The sequence below is a fragment of the Pelmatolapia mariae genome, linkage group LG16_19 (genome assembly GCF_036321145.2).
Source record: "Pelmatolapia mariae isolate MD_Pm_ZW linkage group LG16_19, Pm_UMD_F_2, whole genome shotgun sequence".
NCBI lineage: Eukaryota > Metazoa > Chordata > Actinopteri > Cichliformes > Cichlidae > Pelmatolapia > Pelmatolapia mariae.
In genome coordinates, this window is record NC_086241.1 from 28,906,360 (window position 1) to 28,919,294 (window position 12,935).

The following is a 12,935-nucleotide window of genomic DNA, read 5'->3' on the forward strand; positions in this document are numbered from 1 at the left end:
AGTTAGTATAAATAACTGAGTTCAGGTACATGCCCTTTTGTCAGATGGACACACACACACACGTAAGCATGCATGCACGTATCCACATACATGCACACAACCTTCTTTGTACAAGAGAAGACTATACCATATACTTTCAAACAGTATATGCCAAGCAAGCAGTCTAAATATAGGACTATACTTGGAAGCCTGCAGATGGTAAAGAACCAAACAAAGGTTTTGGTTCTGGAGATGAGGGGCGGTCTCAAGGACATAAGATAGCATAAGCTTTGTCAAAAGCTCGAAAATAAATCACCTCCCTGCCCCACACTCATAAATAAATAAATGCTTAATAGTAACACTGACCATAAATCGTGAATGAGGTCTATTTGAGCTCTGACTTTTCGTCAGCCTGGCTACAGTGCTGAAGAGAAGCCTGGGATTGTTCTTATTTTCTTCAATCAGTGACGAATAGTAAGATGTTCTGGCTTTGCGGAGGGCTTTTTTATAAAGCAGCAAACTATTTCTCCAGGCTAAATGATGATCCTCTAAATTTGTGACACGCCATTTCCTCTCCAGCTTACGAGTTATCTGCTTTAGGCTACGTGTTTGAGAATTATACCACGGAGTCAAGTACTTCTGATTTGAGACCTTAGTTTTCACCGGAGCTACAGTATCCAGAGTCGGACTTAGTGAGGAGGTAAAATTATTAACAAGATAATCGACCTCTGTTGGGGTAGCGTTCAGATAGCTGCTCTGCTCTATGTTGGTACAGGCCATTGAAAATGATAACAGTGGGTGGATTATATTCTTAAACTTAGTTACAGCGCTTTCAGAAAGACATCTACTTTGATAAAGTCTACTCTCCACTGCTGTGTAATCAATTATTGTAAATGTAAATGTTATCAGGAAATGATCAGACAGCAGAGGGTTTTCAGGAAACACTGTTAAATGTTCAGTTTCTATGCCATATGTTAAAACAAGATCTAGAGTGTGATTAAAGTGGTGGGTGGGTTCTTTTACATTTTGAGAGAAGCCAATTGAGTCTAATAACAGATTAAATGCCATGTTGAGGATGTTATTTTTAGCATCTACATGGATGTTAAAATCACCCACAATAATTATTTTATCAGAGCTGAGCACTAAATCAGATAAAAAGTCTGAGAAATCAGAGAGAAACTCTGTGTAAGGCCCAGGTGGACGATAGATGATAACAAGTAAGACTGGTTTCTGAGTTTTACAGCTGGGGTGGACGAGGCTAAGCATCAGGCTTTCAAATGAATTAAAGTCTGTGTTGGTCTTTCGTTGATTAATAGGCTGGTGTGAAAAATTGCTGCCACACCGCCCCCTCGACCTGTGCTTCGAGATTTCTGGTAGTTAGAATGACTCGGGGGTGCTGATTCATTTAAACTAACATAATCATCCTGCTGCAACCAGGTTTCTGTAAGGCAGAGTAAATCGATTTGTTGATCAATTATTAAGTCGTGTACTAACAGAGACTTGGAGGAGAGAGACCTAATATTTAATAATCCACATTTCACTGTTTTACTCTTTGGTTCAGATGTGGATTCTGTATTGTTCTTTCTTTTTGATTTTTTATGTTTAAGTTTTTTATTGCTGGTTTTTAGTTTGTTTTTTGTCTGTTTGGGAGCTGACACAGTCTCAATGGAGATGGGTTTTTGGGGGGGTAGCAGGAGGAGAGAAGCTGCAGAGAGGCGTGTAAGACTGCAACTCTGATTCCTGGTCCCAACTCTGGATAGTCATATTTTGGGGGGTTTAATAAATTTGTCCATATTTCTAGAAATGAGAGCTGCTCCATCCAAAGTGGGATGGATGCCATCTCTCCTAACAAGACCAGGTTTCCTCCAGAAGGTTTGCCAATTATCTATGAAGCCCACATCGTTTCTGTGACACCACTCAGACAGCCAGCAATTTAAGGTGAACATGCGGCTAAACATGTCACTCCTGGTCTGACTGGGGAGGGGACCAGAGAAAACTACAGAGTCCGACATTGTTTTGGCAAAGTTACACACCGAATCCCAAGCAGTACGTTGAGGTGAGGCTGACTATATCTAGATGGGACTTCTCAACCTTATGCACCAGCTCAGGGTCCTTCCCCACCAGCGAGGTGACATTTCATGTCCCAGTCTCCAGCCTTGGTAGCTGGGTATCAGTCCGCCAGGGTCTCCGCCCTTGGTGGCTGCCCAGCAGACACTACATAGGTGGCTGTGGCTCAGGTGGTAGAGCAGATCAGCTACTGATCAGAAGGTTGGTGGTTTGATCCTTGGCTTCCCCAGTCTGCATGCCAAATATCCTTGGGCAAGATACTAACCCCAAGTTGCCCTCCGATGCGTTCATCGGAGTGTGAATGTAGTTTAGTTTGCAATTGAGTTTAGAAGTGCTTGTATGAATGGGTGAATGAGACATGTTGTATACAGCGCTTTGAGTACTCCGGGAGAGTAGAAAAGCGCTATATAAGAATCAGTCCATTTACCATTTACACTGGACCCCTTCCTGCGGGTGTAGGACCTACAGAAGGGTGGGCCCATGCCCCTTCTTTGGGCACCCTCCCCTCCCTCAGGACTGGCTCCTGGACGAGGCAAACAAATGCCTGCAAACTTCAATGAACTGAAGCAACACTGTTAAGAACAGTGAGCCAAAATTCCTCCACAATGATGTGAAAGATTTAAAGAATGACGATAGTCATATAGAAATTGACTAATCCCTATCCTCTCTGTTCAATTAATTAATAGCATTGTGCTAGGCATACAAAATCTGCTGTATCATTCATTTTATTAAATATTCAGTTAGAGTTGACATGTTTCTTTACACTGCCACTGCCATCCTTCTTGGTTAAGTCTGTTTTTTGAAGTATGTGACAGTTATCTCAAAAAGTTGACTCTGTTCATCTAGACATAACGTCTCAGTGGGAGCAACATTTTGTCACCCATCCAAGTGACTTCTTGGATGAAATGTTTGTCCCACTGAAAACGCTACGTCCAGATGAACAGAATCAACTTTTTGGGATTTTCTTACCTGGATGATTGAGCATCCAGGCAAGATGCTCGATCATCTTATATGTAACAGTTTGTGTTGGCTCAAACAATACAATTTTTTTGTATTGTTTGAGCCCGTGTGCCAATTGAAAGACCTTTTGGATTCATATGTCCCAAAATGATGATTGATTGATTTATTTGTTTTATTGTTTCATGCTCTAAAACATCATTACTGTGAAAACCATTTTTTATTTTTTAGAAATATATAACATTTAGACCAAAAATATATGTAATACAGTACTCTGTGAATTTAAACATTGACATTTTAAAATTTTTCATTATCTAAAATCTTTTTCTCCATACATATTAGTTACTTACATCAGGAACACTGAGCACAAAAATCAAGGGAATAAACACCAGACAAGATAAACCCTGGGAGAGGAAATTAACATTTGTTATTGTATTGTTTCCCTAAAGAGTTGTCTTATGGTTCTTGAGAGTTGCCTGGATGTGCATGTGTGAGTGTGAGGGGGAGACAAAACATTATAAGAGAAACATTAATATGAAATTAATATTAAATTTAGACTTATTTTTGTACAATGTTATTAAAATATCCCCCTTTCATACATTTTTAATCACAGTGAAAGGAGAAAGCCATCAATATTTGTTACCAGACTGCATGAGTTAAACAAAACCTCCAGGATAAACAGGTCTATACAGCTTTAAAAAAAATCTCTAAAATTTCAATATCAGAATAAAACAACATAAAAATCATACACAAAGAGTAGTATTCCACCAGTGACTGATGACTAATAATGATGTCAGGAATGTCACACTCAGAAATGCAAGTTTGTAAAGTGCATCAGCACATAAATATTTCCCTTTTAAAGGAAAGTCAAAAAGTTGTTTCTTTTTGTAGCACACAGATAAACTGCTACTACAACATGATGAGCAGAAGCAAAGCTAAACCAAGGGAATTGTGGAGGACTCTGAATATCTTGGAGTATACATAGACAATAAACTCGATGGGTTAAAAACACCACTGCACTTTAAAGGAAAGGCCAGAGTCGTCTATTTCCTGAGGCGGCTGAGGTCCTTCAACATCTGTCGGACAATGCTCAAAATTTTTTACGAGTTGGTTGTGGCCAGTGCTATCCTCTATGCTGTTGCATGCTGGGGCAGCAGGTTGAGGGTCACAGATGGCAACAGATTAAATAAACTGATCTGCAAGGCCAGTAATGTTGTGGGGATGGAACTGGACTCCTTTAGGGTGGTGTCTGAAAGGCGGATGTTGACCAAGATAAAGACAATGCTGGATAATATCTCCCACCCACTCCAGACGTGCTGGCTACTCACAGGAGCACGTTCAGTGAGAGACTGAGAATACCAACAAGCACCACTGAACGACACAGGAAATCATTCCTGCTTGTGGCCATCTCCCTGTACAACTCCTCCATCTAATACACTGTAAACACTTAATGCTGCAGCAAGAGTACTGACAGGGACTAGAAAGAGAGAGCATATTTCTCCTGTTTTGGCTTCCCTTCATTGGCTTCCTGTTAAATCCAGAATTGAATTCAAAATCCTGCTCCTCACATACAAGGTCCTAAATAATCAGGCCCCATCTTATCTTAATGACCTTGTAGTACCATATCACCCTATTAGAACACTTCGCTCTCACACTGCAGGCATACTTGTTGTTCCTAGAGTATTTAAAAGTAGAATGGGAGGGAGAGCCTTCAGTTTTCAGGCCCCTCTTCTGTGGAACCAGCTTCCAGTTTGGATTCAGGAGACAGACATTATCTCTACTTTCAAGATTAGGCTTAAAACTTTCCTTTTTGGTAAAGCATATAGTTAGTGCTGGACCAGGTGACTCTGAATCCTCCCTTAGTTATGCTGCAATAGACGTAGGCTGCCGGGGATTCCCATGATGCATTGAGTTTTTCCTTTCCAGTCACCTTTCTCACTCACTATGTGTTAATAGACCTCTCTGCATTGAATCATATCTGTTATTAATCTCTGTCTCTCTTCCACAGCATGTCTTTCATCCTGTTTTCCTTCTCTCACCCCAACCGGTCGCAGCAGATGGCCGCCCCTCCCTGAGCCTGGTTCTGCCGGAGGTTTCTTCCTGTTAAAAGGGAGATTTTCCTTCCCACTGTTGCCAAAGTGCTTGCTCACAGGGGGTCATATGATTGTTGGGTTTTTCTCTGTATCTATGAAGCGCCTTGAGGCAACTTTTGTTGTGATTTGGCGCTATATAAATAAAATTGAATTGAATTGATGCAGAACCAGTTTCCTGGAGAGGGGCTGGACTCTGTCAAAGTTGACGACTCATCCATCACGGGAGGTGAGGTCACTGAGGAAGTAAAACCACTCCTTGGTGGCAGAGCCCCTGGGGTGAATGAGGTTCACCCTGAGTTCCTGAAGGATGTTGGAGGACTGTCCTGGTTGGTACTCTTCTAAAGTGCTGCATGGAGATCTGGGGTGGTACGTCTGGAATGGAAGGCTGGGATAGTAGATCCCATCCAGGTGGGACCAGAGGGTGTACTCAAACTACAGGGGGATCACACTCCTCAGCCTCTCTGGAATGTCTATGCCAGGGTGCTGCACAGGAGAGTGTGTTAGTTGAACCTCGGATACAGGAGGAACAATGCTGTTTTCATCATGGTTGTGGAGCACTGGACCAGCTCTTTACCCTCTTGAGGATATTTGAGGGTGTGCGGAAGTTTGTCCAACCAGTCTACATGAGTTTTGTGGACTTGAATGAGCCATTTGGCCATGTTCTTCAGAGTATTTTGTGGGAGGAACTTCGGGAGTATGGGCTGTCTCGCCCGTTGCTACGAGCCATTCAGTCTTTATACAGCCCTTGCAAGTCGAACTTGTTGCTGGTGGATGTTAGACTCTACCGGGGCTATTTTTTTGTCACGATTCTGTTCATAATTTTTATGGACAGAATTTCTAACCAAGCGGCGGAAGGCTTCCACTTGGGTGGTCTCAGAATCTTGTCTCTGCACTTTGCAGATGATGAGGTTCTGTTGGCTTCATCAGGTGGTGGCCTCCAGCTCACACTGGAGCACTTAGCAGCCAAGTGTGAAGCGTCAGGAAAGGGAATCAGCACCTCCAAGTTTAAGCCCATTGTCCACAGCTGAGAAAGGATGGAGTCACCACCCCAGATAAGTGGAAGAAAATGGATGGATGGATAGATGGTTTTGTAGCATTGTATATATTTTGGGTAAGCATCCCCCCTTTGGTCTCATCTATACAAAGGACATTCTTTCAGAATTCTTCTGGTTTGTTTAGATGCAACCTCACAAACCTTTCTGCTGGGAGCTCTTCCAAATAAGCCATATCTGTTCAGTCTTTTTGTAATTGTACTGTCATTACATTCAGCAGGTTTTTGCTTATATTTGCTTAGGGTTTTTTTTTCTAATAACCCTTTTCATATACATAATAATTTTTTACATAGAACCTATATGTTCACACTCCCTGATAATCAATTAATGAGGTGCATTTAAATATTAGCACCTTGTTACTACCTATAATTCCTATAGAAGCAACCAGTGTGTACTTAGTTTTTCACACTACTTGTAGTCTTGTGATAAGATTTTTTTTTTTACAGTGAGGACATGTATGCATTTTTGCTATAATACTACAAAGGACAAAAAGTATTTTTTAGATGAATGGAAAAATTCTTACAAAATAAATACAATTTTACTTTGTGGGTGCAAATATTCGCAATAAATGTGGTTGTGATCAGGAATGAAACAAGAAATTCCTTAAATGTTTTAATAGTCTAAAAACAGTGGGGGCAGTACTGAGAAAACAGTTCAACACAGGACTGTACTGGAGAGTTAGGGATGAAGTTAGAGATGAAGTCTATAGAGGGTGAAGCAGTTTTATGAACAGAGTCCAAGTAGAAGTCAAAACATTCACTTTCTTAAGTCCACTCATGTGCTGATCAGGATAAGGTAGGTGTTCACTTTCTGTTTTCTCTCACTTGCTGTCATATCTCTTTTTATTTATTAAAATTTTGGTTCATCATTTTAATGGAGCTGGCGTTAAATGTATCATACATAACTCTGGATGGGTTTTTCCAAGTGAACAAATACAGATATCTTTACTTTATGATCATGTTTACTTTATACATTCTGATACTCTGCTGTAATTTCACCATTGTATTCCTCATTGTGGTTGAGAAAAGTCTCCATGAGCCTATGTACATTTTTATTGCAGCTTTGCTATTGAACTCTGTTATGTTAAGCACTGTTATTTACCCAAAGCTTTTGACTGACTTTTTATCTAAAAGACAGATCATATCTTATTCCATCTGTCTCTTTCAGTTTTTTATGTTTTACTCTTTGGGTGGTTCAGAATTTTTACTCTTGTTTGCCATGGCCTATGACAGATATGTGTCTATATGCAAACCTCTGCAATATCCAATGATCATGACAAAAAACACTATCAGCATTTTTTTAACCTTATCTTGGATTGTGCCCTCTTCTCAGGTTGCAGTGGCAGCTGTATTAATGGCTGATAAAAAAATCTGTAACTTTACTTTCACTGGAATTTTTTGCAACAATACAATTTACAAGCTTCTATGTATGCATTCAAAAGCACAAACTGTATATGATATGGTTGTACTATTTAATGTTGCAATTCTCCCTGCGGTTTTCATATTCTTCACTTACACCAGGATACTTGTGATATCCTATCAAAGCTGTAAAGAAGTCAGGAGAAAAGCTGCACAGACCTGTTTGCCCCACTTGATAGTTTTGATCAGCTATTTGTGTTTGTGTGCATTTGATGTCATTGTATCTGGTCTGGAGTCTAATTTTCCAAAGATTGTACATTCAATATTGACTTTGCAAATCGTAATGTATCCTCCCCTTTTCAATCCAATTATATATGGACTAAAAATGAAGGAAATTTCTAAACACCTCAAAAGGTTGTTCTGCGCTGTCAAAAAAACCTAATGTATCAATATTGTCACTACTCATTTTTTTACTTACAAACTGATACAGTTGAAATCATTTGTACTCATGATTATGACTAATTAAACAGTAACATCAGTATCAATTATGTATTTTTCTTTTCTCTCCTGCTGTCATGCATGCAAGTAACAGCAGTGACTCTAAATGCCTATTGCAGGTAAATATAGCCATTCATACTCGACTACTCAAGCACTCACAGACCATCCTAATCACAGCTAAAACTATCTTGTTATTGTTGTTGTTTGGGATTTAGTTGCTGCTGATGCTGATTTTTTTCACTTTTCTTAAGGAATACTGCCTATTCTTACAAGCCTTTACATCATTTCCTTAGGGGTTATTAATGTATTCTGATTCTGATTAAATATAATATGAACATAATGTTTGCCACCACAAGTTCTACTGCTGCAGCAGCTGGTGCAGGGCCAGAAGAGGAATTAAAAACATGATTAGAGACACATCTTTACTAAATAGTATCTGCTACAAATGCAATGTGCTAATGCTGAACATAGGAAATTATTACAAGACTTATTTTATTCAGTCAGAAATAAAATATATATAACATTAGTCTATAGAGTTACAAGTCATTTGTGCACAAAACTGTGTGTATGAGACAGAGAACTGTCTTTGTAGCCTTCATTTTTAAATATTGCTATGAGTAGATTTGGTGTCCAACTTAGTGGTATTTTAGACTGCCATAAAGTTATAGTTTGCAGGTGTTACAACTTATTACAACTCATGTAATATTAGTAAAACTTAGCCTTGCTTAAATGCATGATTTATCATTGATAGGTAACCAGAGAAATATCACCAGTGAAATTAACATTCCATATATCCTGTGGTATGTCATGTGCTTTCATATATCACACCTAAATTCCAAGCAATGGAAATAGGGCAGTCATGGCAGTATTCATCACAGCCTGAAAAGACTGGGCCAGCATTGGCTCCCTCTTCCTACTATCCTCCTTGCTAGCATCCACTCCATATGCAGCAAATCTGGTGAGCTCCTGCTGAATGTCAGGTTTGTGAAAAATTATAATAGCGCTTGCCTTCTTGCCTTCACTGAAACAGTGTTATCTTCCCTGTGTGTTTCTGGTACTTTTCTTTGTGCTCATGTTTGTGCTGCCATTTGCTCCACCTTAACAAAGGTTTGTCATTTATTTCTTGAAATCCTCTCGGTAATGTCCATCCTCAGTCACACATTAAGTGAATACTTTTAACATATTAACCCATAAAAATCATTAAATACAGGTGTTCCAAATCATTTACATGGCCACAGGTGCATAACATCAAGCACCTAGGCATACAGACTAGTGAAATCTGTGCCAATTTTGGTCAATCACTACAGACCTCCAAACTTAAGATAACCTTTATTAGTCCTACACACATGGGGAATTTGTTATGTCACAGCAGAAAGTGGACAGTGGACAAAAGAAAATCGGTTCCTACTTTACCTCTAGGGGGCAGCAAAACTATTAAAATCAGTTTCTGCTGCTGTTATTCCGGTGATGTCTTATGATTTACTTATTTAACTGGTTTCATTTGAATTTGTCTTATACAGCATGATGTTCACTTGATTTCTGCTTCAGTATAATGAAGAACAATCACAAGCATTTCATTAGATTAAAGAGTTTAATTGGGAAAGAAATCTAATTTATGCAGTGTGTACAGTGATGATTCTTCTTCATAACTTCTGAAATTCTCTGTGGCCAAATGATGATTGATGGCCATCCATTCCTGCCTTATCAGAGCTCCAAGGTGATCACAGTTTGTGGCTCTTTGTTTGTTCACTTGCATTATAAGGATTGACTATCTCAACTGGATTAAGATTTGGGGGATTTCCTGACTGTAAAATGTTATTTTGTGATCATCCGCAAAACCAATCTAAGGAGCTTGTAAAACTGGACTTCTTTAAGTTCCTTGAAGACATTTTACTTCTTCAGTTCAGTGGAGAGTCCCAGATTTTGCTTAAAATCTTAAACTGGCTGTAGATGTGGAAGTTACTGTTTTGTTATAGACTGACCACCTTTCTATCCAGACTATTTCCAAAAACCAACAACAAAACAAAACTAAAACAAAAAGGAAAGGCATTTTTAGAGTAGATTAAATAGTAGGTGAAAGAACATGAAGTTTTTTTCTCATTAAATTGTTTACTTATGGAAGCCGGTTTAGATCACTGGGATGAACAGGCAACCATAGGCTCTCTCTCTCTTCCCCTGCTTTCCTGTCTCTCTTCACTGCACTAATTAAGCCAGTAAAATGCCAAAAATTGAAAAATCGTTTATTTATTACTTCAATACTTTGGGGTAATATGAATGCCTTGCCCCCTTTCACATTTTCTAAAATCATCCAGGGGGCCGGAATGGCGTCTTTGCCAGACTGATTCTGGGCCCCCAGCCTCATGTGTGATACCAATGTTGTATAGGCTTGGATACATGCACACAACAAAAACTTAAACCTAAAAATGAAAACTGAAAAAAGACTTGTGAATATAGTGATAACTAAAGATTGGCAGTAACATGTTAAAGGTAATGCGTTACTGTAATCTGATTAATTTTTTCAAGTTACAAGTTAAGTAAGGGATTACTTTTGCAATAAAAGGAATTAGATTACTGTTACTTGCGTTACTGCGTTACTAAACAGGGATTTTGTTTGTGAGAGTGTCTCATGACAATAACGTACGAGCCTGCAATGTCCAATAGACATGTGTAGATCAACAATGGATAATATGGAGTGTGGGAGAGAGTATGACCATGTAGCATTTAAAACTTGGAATTACTGACATTACTTTGAGTATGATTCCGTAAAAAGTGACAAATACATTTGCGTCACGGGAATGTGAAATTCACAGAGAAACCACCGGGTCCCCCACTGACATGACCGCTGCAGCACTGAGGAAACATCCATCCTGCTAAACAGGTGAAAATAGTTTTAAGAACGACAGGACATAGGCTCCGTTCACACTGCAGGTCTTAATGCTCAATTCCGATTTTTTGATCAAATCCGATTTTTTTGTCTGCTTGTTCACACTACAAATAAAATGCGACAGCAAACACGCTCTAGTGTGAACCCTCAAAGCGACCCGCATGCGCAAAAGAAGACGTCACACACAACGCGCTCTGTTTAGACCCAGAGCAAACAATATTGTTTGACTGATGGCCCTTAATATAAAGACTTCGGACTTTACGTTTCCCAATTTTTGCTTTAAGTTATTTTGTTATTTACATAATAATGTAGATAACCTAATAATTATCCTTATTGCTGTTTTAGAGGAGCGGTGCTTCAAAGGATAGTTGCAGATTTCTGTCAGAATCTGCAGATTATACAGTACAAATAAAATGTTCACGTTTCTCCAACGTTGTCTTCCCAACAGTTTCACTAACATCTACACTGGATGGCCAGGAAGCATTCGCGATGTCTTCTCGGGCGCTTCTCCGGCGCTGATAGTTGGCGTCTGTCTTGTGTCAGTGACGTAAAAGATGGATTTAATGCGACTTGACCATTCAGACAGCAGTCGCTTTCTAAAACATCGGATATGTATCGGATTCAGTACCACATACGAAAGTGACCCAGATCGGATTTGAAAATATCGGATTTGTGCCGTTCACACTGTCATACCATGATTGGATATGGGTCGCATAGGGTCAAAAAAATCGGATTTGATGCGCTTTCGCCTGCAGTGTGAACGTAGCCTTAGTGCCACTGAATCTTTGATTTTTCTTATTTTTTGCTGTATTTTACTTTGAGGGGTGGATCAGGATTTTTGCACAATCCAGAAGATTTTGAGATTGACTACAGCAGAAATGCAGCATTTCTTATGATCATATAGAATCTTTTTTCTATATGAAGGAAGTTTTATTCAACAGTCTTGGCAAAATGTATGTGGAGGGGGGGAAACCCAGGTCACTGTGCCAGCAGTGTTGTATTAAAAACCCTTTTACTGAAAAGTATACATACAATGACCTCTCACATGCTAATATGTATCAAATGCTATCTGGACAATAACTGTATCAGACCTGACTTCTTTATTGTAAAGTGTTTCTGTTATTGAGCCTTCGGAGTTTACAGATAAGCCTGACCTTTATGTTTTGCCTGAAGATACCTGTACCTATAGATTTCTTTCCTGGCACTCCATTGCCCACCAATTGGCTATATAGCCTTTAAAAACCTGATAGGAAGGCAATTGGCATGTCCAAATTCATGGACTGCATCCTCCTGAGGCCGCATGTGTAGGCCGATTACGTCACATCAACGCACTGAAGGCTGTCCAAATTTGTAGACTCCTCCGAATGCAGTCGACAAATGCGTCCTCCTTTTCCCCAAATTTGAAGGATGGGTTGGGTGTGTCCTTCGTGGCCCACCATATCCCAGAATTCATAGCACGGCCCAGCCAGACTCCAGTTTCCGGCAATGGCGGCCACTACTAAGTTTTAAAATTACTCTTATTAATCTTTTTGGGTCACAAAATAAACTTTTAACATATTTTCAGGCGAGAATGTGGGTGTGCAAACTTCAAATATCTGCTTGTTTTATCAAGACATCACATATTTGCAAAAGTGCTTCGATGTTTTCGGAGACATCTGTTACCCACCAGCTCGATAGCTAGCCAGCCCAGAATTCATTGCGGAATTTTTCACGTAACGATGGCGGCACAAGAAGATAAACCGCGAGACGAATACACTTTTAAATGTAAGTATATGAAAATCTGGTGGTACAAAAGTTACATTTTTATAGCGGTTATGTTGTTAGGTTTGTGAATTTGCATAGACTTGTATTATTTATTTAAACAATCTTCGTAAAAAGTGCCTTGAAAACTAGCTTGTACAGTGGGTCCCGCGGTTTTTCATTGTCGCTTACATGCAGCTAATTTTCATTTTTCCCAATTAACTTTTTTGTGATATGTTTATAGCAGTGGTCCCCAAACTACGGCCCGCGGGCCGGATACGGCCCACCTCCACATTTGACCCGGCCC

General features: G+C 39.6%; 1 protein-coding gene across 1 annotated transcript; it reads left to right on the forward strand.

Annotated features, from left to right (window-relative positions):
* The first annotated feature begins 7,021 nt into the window (after positions 1–7,021).
* On the forward strand, positions 7,022–7,948 carry LOC134645708 (olfactory receptor 11A1-like). Its single transcript, XM_063499249.1, has one exon. The coding sequence runs from the start codon at positions 7,022–7,024 to the stop codon at positions 7,946–7,948; it is 927 nt and encodes a 308-aa protein (XP_063355319.1).
* Positions 7,949–12,935: the final 4,987 nt, after the last annotated feature.